The sequence below is a fragment of the Dama dama genome, chromosome 11 (genome assembly GCF_033118175.1).
Source record: "Dama dama isolate Ldn47 chromosome 11, ASM3311817v1, whole genome shotgun sequence".
NCBI lineage: Eukaryota > Metazoa > Chordata > Mammalia > Artiodactyla > Cervidae > Dama > Dama dama.
This window is the reverse complement of record NC_083691.1, coordinates 123,388-150,650: the sequence shown is the minus strand read 5'-3', so window position 1 is coordinate 150,650 and position 27,263 is coordinate 123,388. Positions and strand designations below refer to the sequence as shown.

Below are 27,263 nucleotides of genomic sequence, written 5' to 3'. Positions count from 1 at the left end.
AAAGTCAAATGTTGTACTGGGAGTCCAATTTCCCATTATTTTAAGTGGGAAAAATTTAATGTACTATAAAAACTGTAATGTATTATAATTGGTTGTATTCAAAATCCCCAACCGATTTCTTAAAATATAACTCAAGCACAGTTAATCACTGAGAAGTAGAAACTATCATGCTGCTGCTGCTGCTAAGTCACGTCAGTCGTGTCCAACTCTGTGCGACCCCGTAGACGGCAGCCCACCAGGCTCCCCCGTCCCTGGGATTCTCCAGGCAAGAATACTGGTGTGGGTCGCCATTTCCTTCTCCAATGCATGAAAGTGAAAAGTGAAAGTGAAGTCGCTCAGTCATGTCCGACTCTTAGCGACCCCATGGACTGTAGCCCACCAGGCTCCTCCGTCCACGCGATTCTCCAGGCAAGAGTACTGGAGTGGGTTGCCATTGCCTTCTCCGGAAACTATCATATTAGTACATAAAACTTTTAATACATTGTTTCCTGATGACAACAGTTGAAACAGCTGTTAACAAGCAGTAGCTCTGGACACCTCCTTCAATGAAAAGCACACTTTTCCCAAACATCCATACATGATTCTGATAGCTAACCAACTGACTTTGGAATCATGCTTGAGGGTTTTTCCCCACATTAAAAGAAAATGTTTTGCATTCTGGGGATTTATACATTTTTCCTACATAAACATCAGTCGAGAAAACCTCAACAACATTGTAATGAGAGATACATATATTCTCCTGAAGTGTGAGTATTATATTGGGTTGGCCAGAAAGTTTATTTGAGTTTTTCCATTGATTTTACTTTTTGGCCAACCCAATAATGGACAGAAGTGCCTGGCAGCCTACAGTTCATGGGGTCACAAGAGAGTTTGACACAACTTAGCGACTAAACAACAACAATAAAAATAAGAGGTGATCTGTTGAGAAATTTTACTGGAGGAGATGTTTTGTGAATATACCTATGATTGATCCATAAAACAATTAGAATGTTTGATTCTATTTCTTTTCTGGGATAGTTTAAGTAGCATTAGGATTACTTGGTCTTTAAAGATTTAGTATAATTCCTTTGTGAAGTCATCTGGGTTTGGTTTTTGTTGTTGGACAGTCCTTTGATAATTTATCTGCCTCTGAATAGACATTGGTCCATTTAAACTTTTTTTTTTATCTCCTAAGATCAGTTTGGTAAATTATAATTTCCTTAGAAATGATCCTTTTATTTTAGGTTTTCCAGTGTATTTACATGGATACAAAGAAGTGGCTTAAGTTTTTAAAACAGTTACCTCTGGTTCAGTGTTCTTTTTCCCCCTTCTTACTTTTTATCCTGTATATTTTGTATTTTCTCCTTTTTCTTGGTTAAAATAGTTAGTAGTTTATAAATTTTGTGGATTTTTATAAACAGAACCAGCGTCTTTATTAGTTCTATTAATATTATGTTTTTAATCATTTTTTTTCTAATTTTATTCTCATTATTTTCCTCCTACTGCCACTTTGTTTTACTTTGTCATTCTTTTCTACCTTCTTCAGCTGGAGGCTTAGTTTATTTTAGTCTTCAGTTTTTATTGTATGGTTATTTAGGGTTGTGAATTTTCCTCCGATTACTAATTTAATTGTGTCCTATAGATTCTGATGTTTGGTGTTTTCCTTTTCACCAGACTTTAAAAGAATTATGAAATTTTATTTTGTATTTCCCCTTAGTGTTTCCTTCACTTCAGATCAGTCACTCAGTCGTGTCCAGCTCTTTGTGACCCCATTGCAGCACACCAGGCTTCCCTGTCCATCACCAACTCCCAGAACTTACTCAAACTCATGTCCATTGAGTCAGTGATGCCATCCAACCATCTCATCCTCTGTCGTCCCCTTCTCCTCCCACCTTCAGTCTTTCCCAGCATCAGGGTCTTTTCTAGTGAGTCAGTTCTTTACATCAGGTGACCAAAGTATTGGGAGTTTCAGCTTCAGCATCAGTCCTTCCAATGAATATTCAGGACTGATTTCCTTTAGGACGGACTGAATATTTACTATATCAGGAATCAAGAACCCTGCAAATGAACAGCTTTGTTTTTCACTTTCTGAGATATATGCCTTTTGTTTCCCCTCTTCCCTCACGCCGCTGGATGTCGCCTCCAGTGCTTGTTCCCATCTTGTGGGAGGGGGGAGCACTCAACCTTTCACCTCTAGTGTGATATTTGTTGTAGGTCTCTTGTTTTTAAGATGTTCTTTCAAGTTGAGGAAATTCCCCTCTATCTCTTTTTTCCCCTAAGTTTTTATATTAAAGTGTTGAATTTTTTCCAAGTTTCTGCCTCAGTTGATGTGATTGTGTGGTTTTTCTTCTGTAATATGGTAGTTTGCATTGATTGATTTCCAAGTATTGACCTGCCTTGCATCCCTGGGATAAACTTGTGTATAATTACTTTATATATTGCTGATTTCTGTTTGATAGTATTTTGTTACAGAGTTTGGCCTTTGTATTTATGAGAGATATTGCTCTATAGTTTTCTTTTCTGTACTCCTTTCTGATTTTGGTATCAGAATAACACTGAATTCTTAAAATGAATTGGACAATATTTTTTATTATTTTTTTGGAGGAGATTGTGTGGAGTTGGGAGAAATTTAAATTAAACTCTTTAAATGTTGGGAGAAATTTGCTGATGAAACATTTCTTTATTAGAATTTAAAAATTACCCTTACTAGGGCTGTGTTATCTAATCATATTCGGTGAGTGGCATTAGTTTGTGCCTTTGAAGGAACTGGCCCATTTTGTTTAAGTTATGAATTTTATGTATGTATAGTTGTTTGTGTTAGTCAAGTGTTGGTCACTCAGTCAGGTCTGACTCTTTGTAAGCCCATGGACTATATAGCCCGACAGGCTCCTCTGTCCATGGGATTTTTCGGGCGAGAATACTGGAATGGGTTGCCATTTCCTTCTCCAATAGTTGTTTGTAGTATTCCCTTATCTTTTGACGTCATCATGATCTGTAGTGACAGCTGTTGTCTCATTCTCGACATTGGTACTTTGTGTCTTGTCTCTTTTTTGTTAGTCTTACTAAAATTTTCCTATTCTATTGATCTTTTCAAAGAAATGGATTCTTTTTTTTAAATATACTTTTTTATTTGGGTGCACTGGATCTTAGTTGTGGCACTTGGCATCTAGTTCCCTGCCCAGGGATCAAACTTGGGCCCCATGCATTTGGAGCTTGAAATCTTAGCCACTAGACCACCAGGGAAGTCCCAGAAATGGATTCTTATTTCATTTATTTTTCTATGTTGTTTTTCTTTTTCCAATTGCATTCAGTTTCTCCTCCCTATTATTTTATTCTTTCTGTGTACTTTGGGTTTATTTTGTTCTTTATTAGTATCCTGGGGTGGGAACTTAGATCGACATAAGTATTTTCCTCTTTTCTAATGTAAACATTTAGTGTTGTAAATTTTCGTCTTAGTATTGCTTTAGCTGCGTCTCACAGATTTTGATATGTTGTCTTTACATTTTCATTCAGTTTAGTTTAAAAATTTCCAGATCAGATAACCATTTCTCTGTTTAGTTTTATCAGTTTTTGCTTCATGTATTTTCCAGCTATGTTGTTGAGTCCATACACAGTTAGAATTTTGTCTTCTTGAAAAACTTGACCCTTTTATCATTGTGTAATATGTCTTTCTGTACCTGATGAATTTCTTTGCTTTGATATCTACTTTATCTGATATAAATCTATCCACTCTTGTTTTTTAATTTAATATTTCCACATAAGTTATATATCTTTTTCATCTTTTTACTTTTAAACTAGCTATATATTTATATTTTAAGTTAAATTTCTTGTAGACAGTGTATTGTTGGGTCATATTTTTCATCCACTCTGTCAGTTCTTTCTTTGGGGGAGGCATATTTAGACAGTTTATGTTTAATGTAATTATATATATTATAGCTTACATATGCTGTTGCATATTGTTTATTCTTTCTATTTTTTATTTCTCTGGTTTATTTTTCCTGCTTTCATGTGAGTTACTTGTATATATTTTAGAATTCCATTTTGATTTATCTATAGTATTTTTGAATGTGTCTCTTTGTATTGGTTTTTTGATGGTTCCTCTAAGTATTACATATATATAACTTGTCTCAATCCACTAGGGTTGTCCTTTTATCAGTTGGAATGAAGTATAGAAATTTTGCCTTTCTTTTTCCTCCCCATGTATAATTACACATATATTTATGTACATCAATGTATGTTACAATTTTTGCTTCACTGTCAAATGTAATTTAGAAAACTCAAGAGGAAAAGGAAAGTGTGCTGTATTTTTACTCTTTCTATTGTTCTTTATTTCTTCCTTCCTGATATTCCAATATTTCTTCTTTCATAGCTTACTTTCTGTTTGGAGGACCTTCCTTAGTCATTCTTTTAGGGTAGTTCTCCAGGTGAAAATTCTCTTAGTTTTCCTTCATCTGAGAATGTCTTGATTTTCCTTTCATTCCTGAAGGATATTTTCACTGGGTATAGAATTCTGGGTTGACAGTTCTTTTTTTTTCAGCACTTGAAAAAACGTGTGCCTCATCCTTCTGACCTCCATGGTTTCTGATGAGAAATCCACTGTCATTCGAATTGTTTTCTTCCTATAGGTAAGATGTTGTTTCTCTCTCGCTGCTTTCAAGATTTTTTTTCTTTATATTTCAGAAGTTTGATTATTATGTATTTTGGCATGAATTTCTTTAGGTTTATCCTGTTTGGGATTCACTCAGCTTCTTAAATTTGTAGGTTTTTGCCCATTTTGGAAATTTTTCATCCATATGTCTTTGAATACGTCTTCAGCTCTGCCCTCTTACTCTTTTCTTTCCAGGACTCTGTTGACATGAATGGTAGATCTTTTGTTATAGTCCCAAAGGTCCCTGAGACTTGGTTTACTTTTTTCAGTCTGTTTTTTTCTCTGTTGCTCAGATTGAGTAATTTCTATTGATTGTTCTGTCTTCCAGTTCACTAGTTCTTTAATTTGTGCCCTCCATTCTGCTGTGAGCCCATCTATTAAGTTTTTACTTTCAGTTACTATATTTTTCACTTCTAAAATGTATGTTTGGTTCTGTATATCTTCTGTTTCTTTGCTGAGGTTTTTTTTTCTCATTTGTTTTGAGTGTATTTTTGCATCTGTTGAAGCATTTTTATGATGGATGCTTTAACATCTGTGTTATCTTGGTGTTTATTGATTGTCTTTTCTCATTCAAATTGAGATTTTCCTGGTTCTTGGTATGACAAGTGATTTTTTGATTGAAACCTAGACATTTTGGTAGTATATGAGCCTCTGAGTGTTATTTAAATCTTTTGTTTTTATTGGCCTGCTGTGACAACCCTTCAGCAGGGAGACGGTTGGGGAACTGCCCCATTATTGACAAGTAGGGTGAAATGCAAGTTCCTCACCCAGCCTTCATTGACACCTAGTGGGAGTGGGCTCCTTGTCCCAGCTGGGCTGCACTGGGAATTCTAGTTACCCCTGGGCCTCTACTGATGCCATCTTGTCTGAGAGACAGGGGAGGCTTTGTTTGGCTCCCAGTATGGCCTCTGCTGACACAGTAAGGGTTGATCTCGTTACTTCTGAGTGGTGGTAGAAGTACTGGTTTTTCACAAAGATGCACTCTAGCCAATAAAGGGAAGGGGATCCTTTTTACCTCTGGAATTGAAGTCAAGGCTTACTTGAGTAATGTTTTCTGACATTGCATGATCTGGAAGTTTTATTATTACCACAGGGTGGGTGTGAAAGTTCCCGCCTTCACACTTGGCTCACTTGGCTCTCTTGAGACCCCCCTTCGCTCTCTCTACTGCCACCTCAGCGATGGTTTCGGGGTACCTCACTATAGACTGGTGAGGGTGGAGGCCTAGGCTCCCCCTGACCTCCGCTCATTAATACTAGTGGAGGTAGGGCTGCAGTCTTTTTTTTCTTTCTGTGGTGTTAGTAGAGTGGTTTTGGCTGTAAGTTTCCCACCTGGTTAGGCTGTACCTTTCTTGGTCCTGTTACTAGAGAGAGCTTTAAAAATCTTTCCTATTGGCACTTCTGGGTTGTTGGCTTCTCTAGAACCAAGGATATATGAAGCTTAAAAGAAAACCCAGAAAAGAAAACCTGTTGTATTGTTCTTTAGGTTCCAAGATCCCAGCAAGTCTGCCTTCTTCTCTCCACCTTTCAGAATCTTCTAGGTTTGCCTTATATATGATGTCCAGGGTTTTTAGTTGTGCTCAGAGGATGAATGAAAGAAGGTACTCCTATTCCATCTTTCTGAAAGCTGAAGTCTTTGAGTTAATTTTTACATATGGCATGAGGTAAGAAGGGGTTGAGGTTCTTATTACCCACCACTGATGTCCATTTGTTCCCCTACCATTTGTTGAAAAGGCAGTCCTTTCAGTAGAATTACTTTGGTACTTTTGTCAAAAATCAGTTGACAGATGTTCTTTCATTTCAGGAAAAATTTCTGGGACTACAGTTTTAAAAGTTAGTTATGTTACATTGTTTTATTTTTGTTTTTCAGACATTCCAGTTATTTAAATGTTGACTCTCCTTTGCTTGTCTTCTGTATGAATTTCTCTTTTACCCATCTTAAAACTCATTCCTTATTTCATATTTTTTCTCTTGGCTCATTTCACTCTGAAATTCCTTTTCCCTTGCTGTAATTTCAGTCATATGTATTTTCCCTTGGACTTATCTGTTATCTCCTCATAATTTCTGAGATGATTTTGTTTTTTCTCTGTAACTTTATTTCTTAGATGATTTTGTCTTCTTTTTCAGTTTCTCTCCTAAGTTTGCTTAGCTCTCATTTCATATCACCCAGTTGTCCACACATTTTTATTTTGAGCTTTTGAATTTGATTTGTGGTGCTTTTTCTTATCAACAACTGTTTGTTTAATTATCTTTAGTTCATGTTGGAAAGTTTTTGTCTGCTTTGCAGTTTTTTTTTTTTTTTTTGTGGAGTATTTTTATTACCTGAAAGATTTTCATCCTCATTTTCTGTGTTCTTATGTAGAAACTTTGTATGGATGTTGGGTTCATTTTTCTGATAATGAGGAAGTATATTACAATTTCTTGGACCAAAAATTACATGTGATTTTGGGAAGAGTAGGGGAGAGGTTTAGGCAGCTTAGTTGGTTTCTAGTTCAAGAACACCTTCTTATGTTAGTACAATGAAACCCATTTTCTTTTTCAGTGGTATCTAGTGGAGGGTGTTTATCTATTCTAATTCTAGATCTTCTCTGGAGGACCCTGGATCTCGGACACTTGTTTCTTCTTTCCTTCCATCACTGAGCCACTGAATTCGCATCTCTCATTGTCGTCTCAAGTTTGCCACCTACAGTGCTGTGTACTTTCAGGCCCTTCCTTTCAAGCTCCAGAAGCAACACCCTGACCTAGCGGGTCTCAAACCTGTTCTCAGTGCTTCCGTGCCTGGGCAGGGAAGGGGTGGTGTGGGGTTTTTTTCCTGTGGGTGAACCAGTTGATGTTTCTGTGTTCAGCATCACTAGGACCCACCTCACTCTCCCTTCTCCACACAGTCCCTGCCTGATTCTTCAGGTCAAAATTTGCTTTCCCACTGACATGTAAATTCAGGTTTGTAGTTTCCTTATTTCCTGTATGCTGGAGGCATGCACTGGGGATGATTTTATCACCTCTCCTTATCAACCATATGGGTTATGGAGCATGTAGAGAGAAATTTAAATTTGAGTATGACTGTCTGCCAGTATCAACAGGAACCAGCCTCTTTTTAGTTTCTGCTGGATTTGTAGTTATGGCCACATTACATTTCTAATTTTCTTTTTTCATTTTCTTCTTTCTATCCTTCACTCCCTTCCTCACTTCTTTCTTCACTCCTTCTCTCCTTCTCTTGATAAACTCTTTTTTCCCCCTCAGTTCAGTTCAGTTCAGTTCATAGGCTACTAAAGTTTCAACTTTGGCATTCTTACCTTTTTATTGTATCTTTTTCTGTGTCATTTTGTCCGTATTTATTATTTCTTCTTCTGCTTTCTTTGTCTTTATTGTAATCTCTTTCCCCACTTATTAGTTGAGTACTCAGCTGTGACACAAGCTTTCCTACTTTGCTAGGGTGTTTAAGGCTTTAACTACCACTCTAAGAATTACTTTAGTTGTATTTTACAAGTTATGAAACATCATATTTTTTACTTCTAAATCTTTTCCAAGTTTCATTATGATTTGATTCATTAGTTATTTATAAGTTCAGTTTTAAATTTACAAATAACAGAGATTTCTTGAAAATTTTTCTGTTGATTTCATTATTTTTTCTTGTATTTTATCACTCTTTGTATTTCAGGTCATCCATTTGGCTTTTTTTTGCCTTCTGCATGAAGAACTTTTTTTTCTAATATCTTTTACTAAGATCTCATGGCAGTGAAGGGCTTCCCAGATGCCACTAGTGGTAAAGAATCCGCCTGCCAATGTAAGAAATGCAGGTTCAATCCCTGGGTTGGGAAGATCCCCTGGAGTAGGAAATAGCAATTCTCTCCAATATTCTTGCCTGGAAAATCCCATGGGCAAAGGAGCCTAGCAGGTCACACTCCATGGGGCTGCAAAAAGTTGGACACAACTGAGCAACTGAGCCCGTGGATGGTGGTGGTTGTTGCTGTTCAGTTGCTCAGTCTTGTCCGACTTTTTGTGACCTCATGGACTGCAGCATGCCAGACTTCCTTGTCCTTCACTATCTCAAAGTTTGCTCAAACTTATGTCCATTGAGTCAATAATGTCATCCAACCATCTCATCTTCTGTTGCTCCCTTTTCTTCCTGCTCTCCGTCTTTCCCAGCATCAGGGTCTTTTCCAATGAATCGGCTGTTTGCATCAGGTGGCCAGAGTATTTTAGCTTTAGCCTCAGCATCAGTCCTTCCAATGAATATTCAGGGTTGATTTCCTTTAAGATTGACTGGTTCAATCTCCTTGCAGTCCAAGGGACTCTCAAGCCTTCTCCAGCACCACAATTTGAAAGTATCAGTTCTTTGGCGCTCAGTCTTCTTTCACATCCATACCTGACTACTAGAAAAATCATAGCTTTGACTGTATGGACCTTTGTCAGCAAAGTGATGTCTTTGCTTTTTAATACACTGTCTAGATTTGCCATAACTTTCCTTCCAAGGAGTAAGTGTCTTTTAATTTCATGACTGCAGTCACTGTCCACAGTGATTTTGGAGCCTAAGAAAATAAAATCTGTTACTGCTTCTACTTTCCCCCTCTTCTATTTGCCATGAAGTGAAGGGACCAGATGCCGTGATCTTAGTTTTTTGAATGTTTAGTTTTAAGCCAGCTTTTTCACTCTCCTCTTTTACCCTCATCAAGAGGCTCTTTAGTTCCTCTTTGCTTTCTGCCTTTAGAGTGGTATCATCTGCATATCTGAGATTATCAATAACTTCTCTGGGTAGTCTTGATTCCAGCTTGTGGTTCATCCAGCCCAGCATTTTGCATGATGTATTCAAACCAGTCAATCTTAAAGGAAATCCACCCTGAATATTCACTGGAAGGATTGATACTGAAGCTGAAGCTCCAATACTTTGGTTACCTGATGTGAAGTGCCTACTCATTGGAGAAGACCCTGATGCTTGGAAAGATTGAGGGCAGGAGGAGAAGGGGGCAACAGAGGATGAGATGGTTGGATGGCATCATTGACTCAATAGACATGAGTTTGAGCAAACTCTGGGAGATAGTGAAGGACACGGAAGCCCAGTGTGCTGCAGTCCATGGGGTCCCAGAGGGCCAGATATGACTGAGCAACTAAACAATAATGAACTCTACATATAAGCTTTATTTAGCTTATATGTAGATAACAGGGTGATAATATATAGCCTCGTCATACTCCTTTCCCACTATTTCTCTCAGTTTGCCTGAAACATCTTTTCGAATTGTTTGTAAAAGTAGTTTCAATTTGTATGAAATTCTGGGTGGTTAGTTATTTCCTCTCAGCCTTTTGAGACTGTTCCACTGTCTCCTGCTTCCTGCTGTTTTCTGTTGAGAAGTTAATCATTAGTACAAGTTGTTCCTCTGTGTTCCTCTGTCTTCTTTCTTTGGCTGCTTACATAAAAACCTTTTTATTATGGAAAATTAAAACACTGAAAGTAGAGACACAAGTATAATGAAGCCCCATTTGCTGTCACGAACCCTCAAAGTAATAATCCACGTTTTTGCCAGTTGTGTTTCACTTGTGTATATCCTTTTTTTTCTTTTAATCACCTTAGGTTTAACTGTGTCTGTAAGCATCTCTAATAATTAAGAATTTAACAATCACAATAGCTTTATTACACCTACAAAGTTGATAATAATTTTTTCAGTTCAGTCGTGTCTGACTCTTTGTGACCCCATGGACTGCAGCACGCCAGGCTTCCCTGTCCGTCACCAACTCCCAGAGCTTGCTCAAACTCATGTCCATCGAGTCAGTGATGCCATCCAACCATCTCATTCTCTGTCGTTTCCTTCTTTTCCTGCCTTCGATCTTTCCCAGCATCAGAGTATTTTCCATTGAGTCAGTTCTTTGTATCAGGTGGCCAAAGTATTGGAACTTCAGCTTCGGCATCAGTCCTTCCAATGAATATTCAAGACTGATTACCTTTAGGATTGACTGGTTTGATCTCCTTGCAGTCCAAGGGACTCTCAAGAGTCTTCTCCAACACCACAGTTCAAAAGCATCAGTTCTTCAGTGCTCAGCTTTTTTTATGGTCCAACTCTGACATCCATACATGACTACTGGAAAAACCATAGCTTTGACTAGCTTTGACCTTTCTCAACAAAGTAATGTCTCTGCTTTTTAATATGCTGTCTAGGCTGGTCATAGTTTTTCTCCCAAGGAGCAAGCATCTTTCAGTTTCATGGCTGCAGTCACCATCTACAGTGATTTTGGAGCCCAAGAAAATAGTCTATCACTGTTTCCATTGTTTTTCCATCTGTTTGCCATGAAGGGATGGGACTGGATGTCATATCTTAGTCTTTTGAATGTTGAGTTTCAAGTCAGCTTTTTCAGTCTCCTCTTTCACTTGCATCAAGAGGCTCTTCAGTTCCTCCTTGCTTTCTGCCGTAAGGGTGTCACCTGTATATCTGAGGTTATTGATATTTCTCCTGGCAATCTTCATCCCAGTTTGTGCTTCATCCAGCCTGGCATTTCACATGATGTACTCTGCATATAAGTTAAATAAACAGGGTGACAATATACAGCTTTGACATACTCCTTTGCCAATTTAGAACCAGTCTGTTGTTCCGTGTTCTATTCTAAGTGATGCTTCTTGACCTGCATACAGATTTCTTGAGTTCACATTTTACCAGTTATCTGAAAAATAGCTTTTTACAGCTGGTATGTTTGAATCAGGATCCAAACAAGATTTGCTCATTTGACCTAGCTTAATCTGTCTATGTCTGTTTTACTCTGTGATTATTTTATGCATGCCATTTATTTGTTGAAATACTGTAGAATTTATTCAGTTAAACATTCTGGATTTGGTTGATTGCCTCATGGTGTCCCGTAGGACATTTCTCTATCCTTAGGATTCCTGTTATCTGGTAATTAGATCTAAAACAGGCCTTCTGAACCTTGGCACTATTGAAATTTTGTTGGTGGTTGGCTGTCTTTTGTGTTTTAAGCTGTTCAGCTGCATCCCTGACCTTTCCCTTCTAGATGCCAGTAGCATACTGTAGTTATGACAACCAAAACAAACAAACAAACAAACAAACAAAAAAAACAGTCTGTAGACATTGCCAGGTATTCCTTAGGAGGTGAAATTACCCTTGTCTGTGAACCACAGATCTTGATTCTAATCAGAGTAAAAAAGCTCTAGGGAAGCTTCATAGGTGGTTATGTGCTTCCTCTCACATTCCGTCAGGAGTCACATAGCATCTACTGTTTTCCTTTGGGCAGCATTAAGATTGATCAGTGGATTTTGCCCGATCCATCCAGGGTAAGGTTCTCCACCAGTTTTTCCCCTAGTGAGCTGGTAGGCATTGATGATTGTCACCCAAATTTGTGATTTTATTTGGTATTGTACAGTTATGAATTATAATTCCATCATGCTTTCTGAATTATTCCAACTTTTTCTATTCCAACTATTCCAACTTTTTCTGTAAAAGAACTTTCTTCACCAACACTAATAAAAACAAGAATAATCTGAATGCAAAATGATAGCAAAGTTGAATCTGTTTGCATTTGTTCCCACTATCAAGCCTTCAGCCTCGCCTCTGCCTTGAGACCCTTTGCTCCCAGTAGAGACCAGCCTTGCCTTACACCAGTACAGCAGAGACCAGCGGGGAGTTGTGGGGACTGACTGGGGGACTCACTTTTCTCTCCATCTCTCCCCTCTGGGATTTTGCCCCTTATTCTTGGATATTCCATCATCCTCACCTCCAGTCTTTCACTCCTCCTCCAAGTAGGGGTGCTGCTTTCTACTTCTACAAATGAGAAAGTAGCCCCCAGGCACAGGTGTCTCCCAAGGATTATAGCTTCTTGGTTCTTTAAGCAGTTACACATTTTTGTTCTGCTTTTATAATTGTCTGTAGTAGGAGGTTGAGTTCTTTGTAAGCCTCTCTGTCATAGGCCATGGAAATGCTGGGCCAATTTTATAGACTTCTATTGCTTGTTCATTTTTTAAAGACTCATTTTTTTATTTCTTTGCATATTTATATTTAGTTCTTTAGTTCTTTTACAGTCCTCATCTAAAGGTACTTATATCTGAAGTCCCTTGGGAATTATACATCTATTACTAGTTTCTGCTGTCTTTTACCTACCTCACTTCTCTTTGTGTTTGTTGATATGAGTTCATATATAATTGACCATAATGCACCCTTTCTGAGTCGGGCTTTATGAGATAACTAAGCCCTATAGAAAAAGAATAGCTTGGCTGCTTTTTCAGTTCTCCCGAGGATGGTACATAACTCTAGGACAGAAATTCTTTCTACATGGTGGACGCCTTGGGACATTAGGCTTACGGTCTCTTCAGGTTGGCAACAGCTGTCTTGGTTGGTGGGGATTCTGTGGCCAGACGGGGGATGTTGTTGCCAGAGACGACTCACCTGTGCTTTCCCAGAAGCCCAGGGCACTGCTGTCTGGACTCCCTTCAGGCCCCTGGAGGGAGCAGTTTATTGTGGTGCCTCACTTTCCCTGCCTTACCCAGCCTTGGTCGGTCTTGTCCCCATAGGGTGATTCTTCAGCTCAGCCTCAGGTTCTTAACCTGGATGCTGGAGACGCTAACACGCGTCAGTAAGTGCTGTTGTGAGGGATGAAGCACCTGGGCCAGCCCGCACATGGTTGTTTTCAGTGAACATCCCATTCCTTTCTTTATCCACGCCTCCAATGACCCTTATCTGGTCATCTGGCTTGATTGTCTTCTGTTTCAATGAATTTTTTGTTACTGTCAGGTCTCTTTTTTAAATAAACTGTTTCCAACAATGAATCTCCTTGGTTGGTTGTAGCTCTTGTTTTGATCCTCTCCTTGTCTTCCTGGTCTGTTTTGATTTATTGATGAGTTATGTTGTTGTTATAGTAAATTTATTTCAGGAGAAGTATTTCCATCCAGGCTCTGACATCTTTGTTTCATTTCTTTTAAGAAGAAAAAAACAACTTCGTTAAGTGTATATTGGTTCCTTTCCCCCAGTTTACTTGTCCTTCAGTTTGCTTACTTGTTATTCTGGAAGAGTCTGAAAAGCTGTGGTTTTAAATTTATAAATGTTTTCTTAATTTAAAAGTTATACATGCTCCTCACAGAAGAAAATATTTTAATGTTAAAAGTATAGTGGAGAGAATTAAAATTGTTACTGGAAAGCCTTTCAGAGACCACAACAGTTCCTGTTATTTTGGTGGTGTTTCTCTCCCTGTATATGTTATTTTTCATAGTTGAGTCTTTCTGGTATATACAAGTGTTAGCCTGTCTTTTTTTTTTTAAACCTTATCATAAGCTTTTGTCATTTAAACTATTTGTATGGGCTTTTTAATATTCATAGTATGATGCTTCCTGTAGACGTTGCACACTTAGTTGATCTCCTGTGGTTATATGTTTCATAGTTTTTATTATTGTAAAAGAACTTATTACAAACACCTTTGTGAATACAGATGTTTGTGTGCTTGATTTCCTTAGGAGATAATTTTGTACAAATGAAATCAATAAACAATTGTTTTAGGGCTTTAAATAAGTATTGCCCAGTTGCTTTCTTAGAAGATGATACTATATAATTTATGCCTTCAGCCAAGGAATTGAATGGTGCCGGGTGGTGGCAGCTGACAGTCCACAAAGCACTATAGCTGCTGTGGCTCTAGCTGGTTTCACATTCAGCCCAAGGTTGTTTTCTCTGGCTCATCCATTCGTTCTCTGTAGGACTTCAGAGTGGCCAGCAGTCGGGGAAGAAGACTGGAGGGAATCACCTTCATTTCTGCTTATATGCTTCTTCCAAGAAGTAAAAGTGAGGTGGATGGTGGGCATTGGCTCTGAGTCACTGCACTGTCTCCCTGGTACCCCTGGGGTCTCAGGAACCGTTATTTGAAAAATTGAAACATACCTTAGGATAGTTAAAAATGAAGCACTGCTGTGAGAAACATACTCTGCACGAAGAGCACAATCTACTTAAAAAGCACAGTGGTCACAGCATTTTAACCCTGGGGAGTTTGGTTTATGGCTGCCAAGGGGGAGAGGGGTGCTGAGTGCAGAGGATGCCCTTCAGGGACGGGGGAGCCGGGGGTGAGGCAGACGAGGGCAGTGCCACGTCCTCCCTGGGTCAGCGTCCTGTGCAGTCAGGCCTGACCAGCGGGCTCTGTGGCTGCAGGCCAGACGGGCTCCCTCCTTGCTGCCTGCTGGCCCTGTCTGAGCCACCTGCAGGGCAGAGGCAGCTTTCACTGGGCAGCCCGGGATACCTTTTCTTGAGGTGTGAGCCATGAACTGGGATGGGAGAACCTACTGGCCCTGGTCTCTGGGGCTGACATTCTTAGAACATCTAGATTAATGGCCCCTAGGGAGGCAGAGGGCTTCCCAGGTGGCGCAGTAGTAAAGGATTCGCCTGCTAATGCAGGAGACACAAGAGACTTGCGTTTAATCCCTGGATTGGAAAGGTCCCCTAGAATAGGAAATGGCAACCCACTCCTGTATTCTTGCCTAGGAAATCCCATGGATAGAGGGGCCTGGCAGGTTACAGTCCATGGGTTTGCAAAGAGTTGGACACGACTGAACACTCTCACACACAGGGAGGCAGAGGTGTCCACAGCCAGGGACGCTCACCAGGCTTGGTGTTGCTCCCCAGAGACCCTGGTGGAGGGAGAGGTGAGGAAGGGTCTCTGGGTCTTTGCAGCAGACAGTCAGATCCTCAGAGCTGGTTCAGCCCGGCATCACCCACCTCAGCGGTGATCTGGCTGTGATCAGACAGGGCCTCATGTGAAGCTGTGTTCTTGGCCTCATGCCCTTCCCTGGATGGGTCCATGAGCCTGTGGGTCTGGAGCTTGGAGGGTATTTTCCAAGGGTGACCTGCATGGTGTGGGTTTATGAGTTGCACCCCTAACTTGGTGGCCTTTGTGCTTGTAGGTGGTAACGTGGATCTGGAAAGCCAAGCAGAAGGAAAGAAGGAGGTGGAAGCTGATGACGTGATGAGGAGCGGCCCCCGACCCATTGTCCCGTACAGCTCCATGTTCTGCTTAAGCCCCACCAACCTGTGAGTCTTGCCACCAGCCCATGTCCTGCGCTGTCTCCTAGTCCATGGCCTGTGATCCATGTGCACATGAGAGCAGGTGTGCTAGACATGACCCAGCCCGTTACGTGCGTTAACATCTTGATAGATCATCACAACTTCCCACAGAGCACATCCTGCTGTTGCCTCACTTTGCCGATGAGGACATGGAGCCCACAGGGAAGGCTGGTGTCCAGACATACAGCCCACCCGTCTCAGTGGCAGAGCTGGGGTTTAAACCCAGACAGGCATCCCAGGGCCTTGCTTTTAACCCCCGCTGCAGCCGTAGGTCACCTCTGTGCACACGCACCCAGTTTCATGCTGCACTGACACCTTCCACTGGAGCCCATGGACATGCGTTGCAGTCTCTCACCTGTCTGTGCGGTGTTCTCCCCTATGTTTACGTCATGCAGTCCTCACATGTCACTCATCCACATACCACTCCAGCTGCTTCATTAGCTCGACCAGTGTTCATACAGTGTTCTAGGTGCTGGGAACCACAGTGATGAGTAGCAGCGATGAGAGTCTGTCCTCTAAGCTACGGGCAAGTGGAGAGGCAGGCAGCAGACGGGGCACCAAGGTGGGGACATAAGGCACTACATGGTGGGAAGGGCCAGGAGGAAGCACAGAGCAGAGACTGGAGGTGTGCACGGTGGGGTTGCGGTGGTGAAGTGGGATTGGAGCCCACGGAAGGAGAGGGAAGCCCGCCAGGCAGGGGTGCAGGCAGATCACCTGCGGAACTCTCACCACGGGGGCGGAGCAGCAGCGTCTGAGGGACCACCACCTCGTCCCTTTCCCGTGTGTCCAGCCCCTCTGCCCTTGGTCATCTAGCAGTCTGTCCACCAGCTCTTGCTGCCCGCCCTCCCCTCCTTCCTCTGCTCAGCACGCCAGTGTGGGGAGTTCGCTTTTTAGGGGTTGGGCGTGAGATGGCAGTAGAGACAGGTATGGCCCCTGCCTCCAGCACTGACTGGTGTGTCCATCACGTGACTACAGCGTGGATAGGTCGGGCAGGGAGGTCTGGTGTCTGGGAGCCTTCCTGGAGGGAGGGAGAGATCTTGGCTGAAACCTGAAGGGTGAGAGGCGGGGTGAAGAGGGAGGAGACAGTGTCCCTACAGGGCGGAGAGAGCTTGCAATGGTCTCGACGTGAAAGACCTCGGGCTCCGAACAGCTGAAGGCAGTTGGGTGAAAAAGCACAGAGGCAGACGGGGCTGATGTGTGTTCTGTGGAGAAGCGGGTGACGTGAGAACCCAGAGGAGCTGGAGAGGCTGTGGGGGTGAGTCTCAGTCAGACTGCACTGGAGCCCTCAGGTGGCGAGAATGGAGAGGAGACAGACAGACCGTTTGGAAGGTGGTTGTGGCAATTGGATGAGGGTGGTCAGAGTGGAGAGGTTTGGGAGTGAAGTGCTTGGAGAGAAATTTTAGAGGCAGAATCTGCAAGATTTGATGGCAAAATAGAGGTGGAAGGGGGTGGAGTTGTGAAGGATGACAACCAGGGTTTCTGCTTGATAACTGGAGGCCTGGCTGAGCCCCGGAGCCCGGGGAAGCTGGCGGGTGGCACGTGGCCAGCGGAACTTCAGGGTCTGAGGAGGGGTGGAAACTCAGCCACAAGATGAACTGGTAGTGTTGTTTTGAAGAAAAGAGGGGCTGGGACGGAAGAGAGCCTGTGATGGAGCGTCGTGGGGGTGGAAGGAAAGCGTTTCAGTTTGGAGGGAGAAGTACCAGCAGGGCACTCGGGAGCTTGGAAGAGCAGCTTGGGGAGGAGGGGGCTGGAGCTGGGCCATGGCGGTTGGGATGAGGAGCAGACAGGAAGGGACAGAGACGCGGTGTCCCTGGGAACACGGTGTTGGTGAGAGGAGAGGGGGCAGGGACTGGCGGGCGGAGGGCGAGCCGGTGGAGGCAAGAGGGGCTCTGAGAGCACGCCTCTGGGGCGGGCAGCAGGCACGTCTGTTCGGTGTGCTTGTCACCCAGGCCTGGCTTCACTGTCCCCCGGGGAGGCCTTGCTGGTCTCTTGGTCACTGTCTCCTGCTGTGTCGTAGCATTTGTCAACATCTGAGCGTCTCCTGTTGATTTCTGTTTGCACTGTTTACTGGTGTCTTGGTTGCCACTGTGTCCCAGTCCAGGATGTACCTGAACAGACCAGAATAGTCGTCAGTTGTGCTGACTAGCAAGTGAAGGCAGACAGGTGACTGAAGGGCAGGTGTGCACACGCGTCTCTGGGAGCTCAGTCGAGGGCGCCCAGCACTGGCGTTCGAGAAGGGCTGCTCGGGGACTGTTGGTGCTCGGCTTCTACCCCACCCACAGCAGAGCTGGAAGCCTGTCCAGGGCATGGTAGCTCCACAGCACGTAGAGAGGCAGGCCTGGCTGGGCCCCAGTGGAACTTAATGTAGCAAAAGGTCCAGACCAACTTGGCCTGCGAGTGATGGTGGCTGGCCCTGCCTGGGGTTTCTGCAGCCTTCCACCACTCCCATTCACTCCCAGGAATTTAGTCCCCATCAGTCAGCTGGCTGCTGTCACCTGAACAGAGGGACATTTAGCAGAACTCAGCCCTTTCTACGGGGAGGGGCCAGGCAAGCCCTCCATAAGCCTTTGTTGACCCGTGCTTTGCCTTCCAGGCTCCGCCGCTTCTGCCACTACATTGTGACCATGCGGTACTTCGAGATGGTCATTCTCGTGGTCATTGCCCTGAGTAGCATTGCCCTGGCCGCTGAGGATCCTGTGCAGACAGACTCGCCCAGGAACAACGTGAGTGCTGCTGTTGGGCTGTGGAGGGGCTGGTGCTGTCAGGGCCCTGTCTGCCCATCAGAGTGTGGGTCTGAAGGTCTGGGGACATGTCCAGGATGCAGTGAAGACCATTACTGCAGGGGCCCCTCCCATGGGATGCTGGCCAAGCCTCCCCTCACTTCCCCATGACCCTTGCCCACAGGCCCCAGGCCGATGGGTTATCTGTTCAGGCTCCTGGAAGAAGACATGGAGTTGCTGAACTGGCCCCGGCTCAAGCTTCCTGCCTTGCCCTTGAAAAAAGCCCCTTTTTGGTTCCAGGTGCTGAAGTACATGGACTACATCTTCACAGGAGTCTTCACCTTTGAGATGGTGATAAAGGTGAGACGTGTGGTTGCCTTGGTGACTGCAGGGCTTTGCTCATTCCCCCCTCATGATTGAGATGAAGGCATAGGGCAGATGTGTCCTGGGCATGCACACGTGTGTGGGTGACGAGCTCACCCGCAGAGGTTGTGTTTTGTGGAGACATGAGGTCACATTTGCTAAGGGTTCCCCATAGTGTTATATCAGCCTCAGGAGAGCTCGTGAGCACTGGGCCTGGTCTCCACTACCTGCTGACAGAGACCCTTCTGTCTGGGGCGGACAGGCTTCCCCTCCTGTGTGGTAACGAGCCCAGGTCATGCGGGGTTGTCTCAGCAGAGAGGGAGGCCAGGACCTCAGCTGGAGGAAGGAGAGTGAGGACAGGGCGGTGGCCTCAAGGCTCAAAGATTGCAGCAGGTGGGCGGAGAGGACCCCCTGGTGCTTGACTGCAGATGAAGCACGACCATGCTGTGTGGCCCTGGTCCTTCTCTCGGTGTTGCCGAGGGCCTGTGCGCGTCCCCACAGGTGCAGCTCGAGGAGGGAGGGGGTGCTTGCATGGTGGCTCACGGTGGCTTCTGTGTATGCTCACTTCACTTCTCTTGTGAATTCCTGGGGGAAGTGTTACTGCATTTTGCAAACAAGGACACTGAGGCCCAGAAACAGTAAGACGCCTCCAGAAGTCACCGCTGCAGAGGGGCAGCTCCGCAGCACCTCCTGCCAGCGGGGCTGACCCTCTGAGGGTCTGCAGGTGGTAAGCTCCGGGCAGGTGTGCCTGCAGCCCAGGGAGGAGACTCATTCATGCTCCAGAGGAACTGGAGGCCCGGCAGGCTCTCAGCCAGTCTTGGCCATGCAGAGTCACTGGGGTCAAGGGCATGGAGATCCAAATGCCTGTTGAGGCTTTAAGAGGCCATTACTGAGCCATGACCCCTCCCCTGACAGGACGTGACCTGAGCTCTGGCTCCTCACCTTGACAGACACGACCGGGACCGTGTCCTTTCCCTTGACAGGATGTGACCTGAGCCGTGACCCCTCCCCTGACAGGACGTGACCTGAGCCGTGGCTCCTCCCCTGATAGGACGAGACCTGAGCCATGACCCCTCCCCTGACAGGACGTGACCTGAGCTCTGGCTCCTCACCTTGACAGACACGACCGGGACTGTATCCTCTCTCCTGGGGGGACGGAACATGAAACAGCACCCTTCCTCTCACCACAGGTCTCTGGGCTGTGACCCTGCCTTTCTTTTCCGAAATATTCTGTTCCTTAAAGTGTGTTGTTCCCCTAAAGATGATCGATTTGGGACTGCTGCTGCACCCTGGTGCCTACTTCCGGGATCTGTGGAACATTCTGGACTTCATTGTGGTCAGTGGGGCCCTGGTGGCGTTTGCCTTCTCGTAAGTACCTGGGTCTGCTCTGACTCGCTGGACAGCACCCCAGAGCTGTGATGAGTGTGGGGGTGGGGGAGGAAGGGGTGCCATGGCCACCATGTTGTCTCTCGTCAGTCCCTGTCTGCTTGACGGCTGTGGGGCTGGGAGGACCTCAGGGCTCGTCATCCCTGATACAGCCTGTGGTTCTGAAGTTGGATAGGCAGGCTCTGGCTTAAGGCGTCTGCCTCTTGCGTTCTACAGAAGGCTTTTGGTGCCCTGAGGAGGCTGCACTACTTGGTCAGCCAGTGCAAGTGGGTGCAGCTGGGTGTCTCCCCTACTGGGGGGCTCCTCTGTTTTCTGTGGCTCCCTAGCGAGCAACACTCAGCCCTGTTGTGGCTGGGCCTAGATTGGCTCCCTTAGACCCTGCACGGTGGTGAGTGGGGGCTTGGGTGGAGCTGGGGGCAGATTCTGGGGAGGTGGTTGCTTACCCAGACAAAGACGTAAGTAAGCTCCTTGATGGACAGCGAGCTTGAGGGTTGGGGTCATTTCTGAGCCCATGGGGAGGCCTCCTCACTGACTCTCTTCTCTTTGTCTCCTGTTGCTGGACTCTCGGTAGGAGCTTCATGGGGTAATGCCTTCCCTCTGTCCCCTCACACTGCCCCACATCACAGCACGCTGCGACCCCATGTGGGCCGTTTCATCACCATGCCTCACCTCTGCTCATTTCCTCCACCATCTGGGCTGCATGCTGCCAGGAGCCATGTCCCCCGGCCACATGTCCCCACCTCACCTCTGGGGGCTGGGTTGGGGGCTGGGGCTGGGCATGGCCCCCCCTTGGTGAGCAGGGCATCCTGACTGAGTGCTGGAGGCTGGGCACCTGGGTCTGGAGGGCAGTGCCCATGCTGGCTGGGAGCTGTGTGACCCCAGCTGCCAGGATGTGGGACATCCTGAGACACTTTCCCACTTGTCTCCTCTGGAAACAGGGCTTTCTTTGCTCTTTCCTTTCCACACTTCCCTGAAATGCCCAGCATCTCTGACCCTCACTATTATAAAGCAAAATTCAACCGAGTGAATCTGAAGGTCTGGTTGGGTTTATTCAGTGATTTGTGAAACAGGCAGCATCCCATCCAGTAGTTAGAAAGGCTGTACATGGTGGAAGCTGTGTAAAATGGAAGGCCTTTGTAGACAGGGAGCCAGATAAGGTTTTAACAAGAGGAAAGAAAGGATTGCTTCAGGCAGTGTTACCTCAATGGTGCTCACTAGGTGATTCCAGAAATCTCATTCCTGGGAAAGGTTAAAACTACAATTAGGTCTTGGTCTGCTCTCCTGGGGGCAAGTGGCTCCACTTTGGTCCTGTTTTTTTTTATTTTTCCTTCTTCTTCATTTTCCTCCTCCTCCTTTCTCTCCCTCTTCCCCTCCTCTTTTTTTTTTTTTTTTTTAATAAACAGTTCTCCCCTTCTGATCAAACTGTCAACCCAACTGAGAGATGTGATAAAAATTTTAGATGTGTCAACTGTGCCGACTTAAAAAAAAAGCACAATGTGAGACCTGCAAGTTAAGTTTTATTTGCGGCAAAATGAGGACTATATCATGGGGGACAGCATTTCAGATAGCTCTGAGAAACTGCTCCAAAGAAGTAGGGGGAAAGGTCAGTAAATATGTGATTTTGGCGAAGGGGAATACATGAAATCAAGCACATATATTTTGCAGAAGGTTTCTGCTAGTGATGAGGAGCAGTCATCGCCATGAAGTATTTTAGTGCTTTTCTAGATATGAGGAGATGCAAGAATTGGGCTCGTAAAATCTGCTCCTGGAAATATCTGCCTGAAGAGCTGTTCTTCCAGTTTTTCCTAGAGCACCGAGGGCCTCGTTTGTGCTCTCCACCTGGAATTCCTTTCAGGGGGATGTTGAAAGTCAGCAGCTGCAGCAGCCCATGATTTAATCCTTGCAGAGGTAGATGCCAAGTGCCAATTTGTAGTTGACATCTGAAAAAAAATTTACAACCTGTACGTTGAGAGTTACCTTGTATTTGGCTGACAAAACTGAGGACTTAAGCCTGGGACACAACATCTCAGATAACTCTGAGAGACAGTACCAAAGAAGCAAGGAGGGAGACATGAGCCACGAGCCACGATATGTAGGAGTTTTTGCAACAGAGACCTGGTAGTCAGAATATCAAAAGATTACTGTTAATTAAAGAAAACCAGGCATCTTAAGGAATTTAGTGCTTTCCTATATATGGGAAATACAAGAGTCTGGGCTCACTGAAGTCATTTCTTTGATGTGTACCTCAGCTATCTGGGGCCAGTATCCTCCCCTTCTCCTCCTGAGTCTCCTCGGGGTGTCCCATTGAGGGGGGCTGGCTCACTGCTAAATGGGGGACATCCTGCCTCCATCCCAAATTCCCCCAGGGCTCACTGTCAGCTGTAATGTGATGGCTTAATGGCTGCAGCATCCTTTGTTTACTGATACGGCAGGCAGTACTTTTTATTCACAGGTGTTAGCACCATGCTCAGCTCCTGTTGTGTAGTTTTTTGCAGCTTTGATCTTAGACATGGTATCTACAGGTCATGATGTATTTGTTTAATCCCCATGACATTCACACAGATCACAGTTTTAGGTTTATAATCCTTATGTTGGTCATTTTCTTTGCTGCTTTTTGACATTCCAGTCAGAATGGAGACCACTTACTTAGTGGCTATCAGCTACAAATATGTATTTAATGTTTTTGAGAGAATATAACAGACATATCAGGGGCGTTATAAACAGGATAATTCCTAATGTTTGAAGTGTATTTTGGAGTCATGGTCCCCAAGACCCAAACCAATCAAAGAAAGATCCCATGAAGAAGTCACAGTTTTGAGTCAAGTAGCTGGCTCAGTGATCTGATTTAACTGATTTTCAACTTCCCCAGAAGTGTCAATCCAGGTACTGTAGGTGGTGTTGGCCAAAGCATAGACAACCTATTGCTCTGCTAAAGGTAACCGAAGGCTATCCTATTATTAGGACCAACCTTGGCCAGAGTCTAAGGGTGTCTCCTGGGAAGCTGATGTCTTAGGAGGGAACTCTGCAGTGTCTTCAAGAGTTAAGGAGAGGTTCTGATCATATCTTGTGCATATTTGCTCCTAACCAAGTGATGGACCTACTCGCAGGGTTTACTATGTTTACCCATTTAAGCCAGGGGTCACTTAGGTTTTTAATGTACTCGAAAAGAGAATCTCCTCGCATGAAATAAGGAGTCTCCCTAAATGTCTTGCAAAGACAGGTACTGCTGTGGGGTTTCTTAGTGAGTGGAGATAAACCACATCTACCCAGTTGGGATAGATTGGTATCAGCCCTGGGCAGAGCAACAGGAGTGAGGCAGCCCCAGCCTTGGTGCTGGGGATTTGGGACTGGTCCAGCACGAGGCTGCTAAAACCAGCAGGGGCCTGGCCTGCTGGACACTGTCACGGGGGCCCCCTGAAGCCTGCTGCCCCTGTCTGCTCCAGGAATTGAGAAAACAGTGTAGGGGATCAGGCCAGAGAAGGGGGTGCTGGGGCTTCTTCAGGTCTGAAATATTTATTCAAGGTTCAAGTCCCTGAGGTTCACTGCCATCTGGGTAGCGAGGAGGACCTGGTGCAGTTTCTTCCAAGGAGATTTTGGGGCAGTCTTTGTTCTGATTGATTTCAAATTAGAGGGGTGGAAGAAAACTGGAAACATGAGTTTGGTAAGTCAGAGCCAGATATTTGAGGAAATAAAGAATTCAGTATCTAGGCAAGTTTGTAGGTACACAGCAAAACCTCAAAAACAATTATTAGGACTAGAATCTATTATCTATGGAAGGGCAAACATATTTTTTCTCTCTACAATACTCCCTTTCTTTTAAAAAACCAAAGATAATCACAGTAAAAGTAATTTGTTTGTATTAAACTTGTATTATTTATGTAAGTGCTGCAAGAAGAGTGACTGATCATTTAAGTTCTTTTTAAGACTGCTTTGTTGCTGCTAATTTTCATAAGGAGTTTCAGACTGAACTCTCAAAAGCCTTCAAAGCCAGGAAACCAAGCCAAGGACATGGCCATCAGATTTTACCTACAACCCCTTGTCAGTGAAAGCCTTCGTCATATGGCCAGTGTTTCCAATTGTGTCCTGTAGAAGGAGAATAGGTTCTTATTGAACTTATGCAAATAAATATATTATCATGGAAGTAAGAGTACTCATTGAAATACTCTGAATTTTGAAGGAATCAGGGAGAAAAAGTAAATGTTTCATCTTTGTTCACAAAGGTATATTTTACCAAATTGTTGATAGCTTAAGGGACAAGATTTCTTTAAATCTGGAAGAACGTTAATGAACCAGCAATATTTTAGACACATAATCATAACAATTATAGTCATCCTACATACTATTTTTGCCATTTTGTAGAAGTCTCCCCACCAATGTCTCTATGTAAATTGAGTCATGTTAAAAGCCCCGTGGTGGGTGAAAGACCAGTGGGGTTTGCCGTGGAGCCAGGAAGAACCAGGCAGCCAACTGTTTAATTTACAGCCACTGTTAGTCCGTTTTAATGTTTCTGAGGCAGGAGCAGATGCTGCCATGTTACAAGGGCAGACGGTGGGCAGTGAAGGGTCATTTTTGGCAGAAGAAGAAGGGACTTCACCCACACGTGCCATGGCCTTGATAGATTCTGCTGCTGTTGCCTTTGCGTGACAGTCAACCGGGCGCTTCCCTGACATCAGCCTTAGTCCTGGTGGTGTGACCCCTCCCCTCCCTCCATCAGCAGGGAAAGGCAGGCAGGCCAGCCCTTCCAGAAGACTCCATGGTGATGGGCATGGGTCTGCACTGCTCATAGACTTGCACGTGCTGCCTGGGCTGGGGCTGCCATCCTGGTGCCCACCTACCTTTACTCCCACTGGGGTCTTGGCATGGTGTCTGGAGGACTCTGGTGTGGGGTGGGTGGGAGTGCTGAATGATGGGATCTGGCGGGGATGAGCTCTTCCCACCCAGAAGCTCAGCTCTCCCTGGACACCAGGTGCTGCTGACCTGGCCCCAGCCCGTGTCCACTCAGGCAGCCTGTTGGGGGAGACGCACTGGCCTGTGGTGTCTGCAGGACCAAGGCTGCCCTGTCCCCAGTCGTCTGGGCACAGGTGTGCACCCAGCCTGTCTACATGGGTGGCTTCTCCCTTCTAGAGGCTCCAAAGGGAAAGACATCAGCACCATCAAGTCCCTGAGGGTCCTGCGTGTGCTGAGGCCACTCAAGACCATCAAGCGGCTGCCCAAGCTCAAAGTGAGAGTCTGGAGTGGGGCCTGGAGGGGGGTGGGGGCTGTGTGTGTGCATGTGTACACACGTGTGTACACGTGTATAGGTAGACTTCACGTGTGTGTGCATGTGTGTGCACACACGTACCTGTAGGCCTGCATTGCGGGGTGCACATATATATCTTGCCTGGCCCCCTGCAGCTTCCCGTGTGGGGTGGGGACGAGCAGAGCTGAGGGGAGGCCCCACGAAGGAGGCCCTGCAGTATGTGCATGGGATGGGCTCTCAGCTCTGTGACCATCTCTGACGGGGCTCCTCTCTGCATGTCCTGTGAGGCCCTTCTTCCTCTACTCAGGGGCATCCATGGGACCAAGTCTTTCATCAGCAGCTGTAGTGCAGGGGTCAGGGTCACAGGGAGATGCCGGGAGAGCAGGGGTTGGGGGATGTGGCTTTAGAATTGTGCCGCAGTCTAATTGTTGCTGAGCTTGTGCTTAAATTCACTGAATTCTCCAAGACTATGCAGTAAAATGTTAGGAGTACCTTTGACCTGCAGGCTGGGGAGACACTAAGCGATGTGAGGTTCTTGGGGGGTGGTTTGCTTAGAGCCCATGTTGAAGGGGCGGCTCAGGGGTGACTGAGGCACCAGGGGCAGGGCTGCCAAGGCAGCTGCCTATGTGTGGAGTATGCCCTGCAGGGTCTTGAGAGCCGGTTGCAGATTGGCCTCTGTGCACAGCCAGCAACAACCAGACCAGGGCAGCAGGGAGAGGTTCACTGGAGAACAGGTGGCCTGGGCAGTGGGAACAGCTGGGAGTCCCCTCTGGTTCACGCACATGCCCCAAGTCCTGCCCTGAGCTGGCCTCAGCATCGCCGGTTGTCTACCCCATTGCGAATGCCCCTGTTGGGCAGAAGCCAAGCACTGTCCTCAGCTTAGCCCTGTGCCTTCCCTCCATGCTGGCCTGAGGCCTGGCTGAGTGGCCTAACACTGGCGCCAGCCCCAGGTTCTCCGTGGTGGGGGCCCCCTGCCCACACTACCTCTTCTAGCACCTCCTGCCCACCCATCCGGTCCAGGAGGACCCTCCTGGTCCCCGGTCCAGACCCTTCCGGGTCCTGGGCTGGCCCCGCCCCCTCACAGCCCTGCCCCTCCCCAGGCTGTGTTTGACTGTGTGGTGAACTCCCTGAAGAACGTCCTCAACATCCTGATCGTCTACATGCTCTTCATGTTCATATTTGCTGTCATCGCGGTACAGCTCTTCAAGGGGAAGTTTTTCTACTGCACCGATGAGTCCAAGGAGCTGGAGCGGGACTGCAGGTAAACCGGGCCCCTCCGCTGTCCCCAGCACCATGCCTGGGCCCTTCCTGCCTGCACACCTCAGGGAGCTCAGTGTGGCCTCTGCTGGACGCTGTGTCAACCCTCGAGGTCCAGGCTGGGCCCTAAGGTCAGGGGGCCGCCCCAGGGCTGAAGCCACTTCGTCATCATTGAGGCCTCGGGCCCCAGCTGAGCAGACAAGAGAAGTGCACTCAGGGAGGGCCGGGGGGAGGGCTGGTGCCTGTGTGAGCACTGTCCCGGACACTGCACATAAAGGGAATCGTGTGGGCCGCGGTGCCCGGCTCCTGCCGCCGCTGCTGTCGAGGTCTCTGCTGCTGTGGCCCAAGCGGTCTCCCTCCCCTGACAGTTGGATGTCATTCCTTCTATAGTCAAACCTCACTGAGTGGATCTGCTTACCTGTTGGTGGACATTTGGTTGTTCCCACGTTTGGGCTGCTGTGGTTACTGCTGCTTTGAATATGTGTGCAACTTTTTCTGTGCACAGGTGCTCTCATTTCTCTCGAGGATAAGCCTGGAGGTGAGGTTGCTGGGCTGCGTGGTGATTCTCTTTGTCAGTTTCAGGAGCTGCCAAACTGTTTCCCACCAACAGTGTCTGAGAGTTCTGATTTCTTCACGGGCTT

At 45.7% G+C, this 27,263-nt stretch overlaps 1 protein-coding gene across 2 annotated transcripts in view; it reads left to right on the top strand.

Moving 5' to 3' along the window:
- Positions 1-27,263, top strand: part of CACNA1B (calcium voltage-gated channel subunit alpha1 B) — a 202,873-nt gene that overhangs the window by 129,985 nt on the left and 45,625 nt on the right. For both annotated transcript variants that reach the window (XM_061156143.1, XM_061156144.1), the window contains exons 21-26: positions 15,498-15,624; positions 18,251-18,380; positions 18,678-18,737; positions 20,002-20,108; positions 25,251-25,347; positions 26,466-26,626. In XM_061156143.1, the coding sequence (XP_061012126.1) occupies positions 15,498-15,624; positions 18,251-18,380; positions 18,678-18,737; positions 20,002-20,108; positions 25,251-25,347; positions 26,466-26,626 (682 nt within the window). The remainder of the gene's footprint in view (positions 1-15,497; positions 15,625-18,250; positions 18,381-18,677; positions 18,738-20,001; positions 20,109-25,250; positions 25,348-26,465; positions 26,627-27,263) is intronic.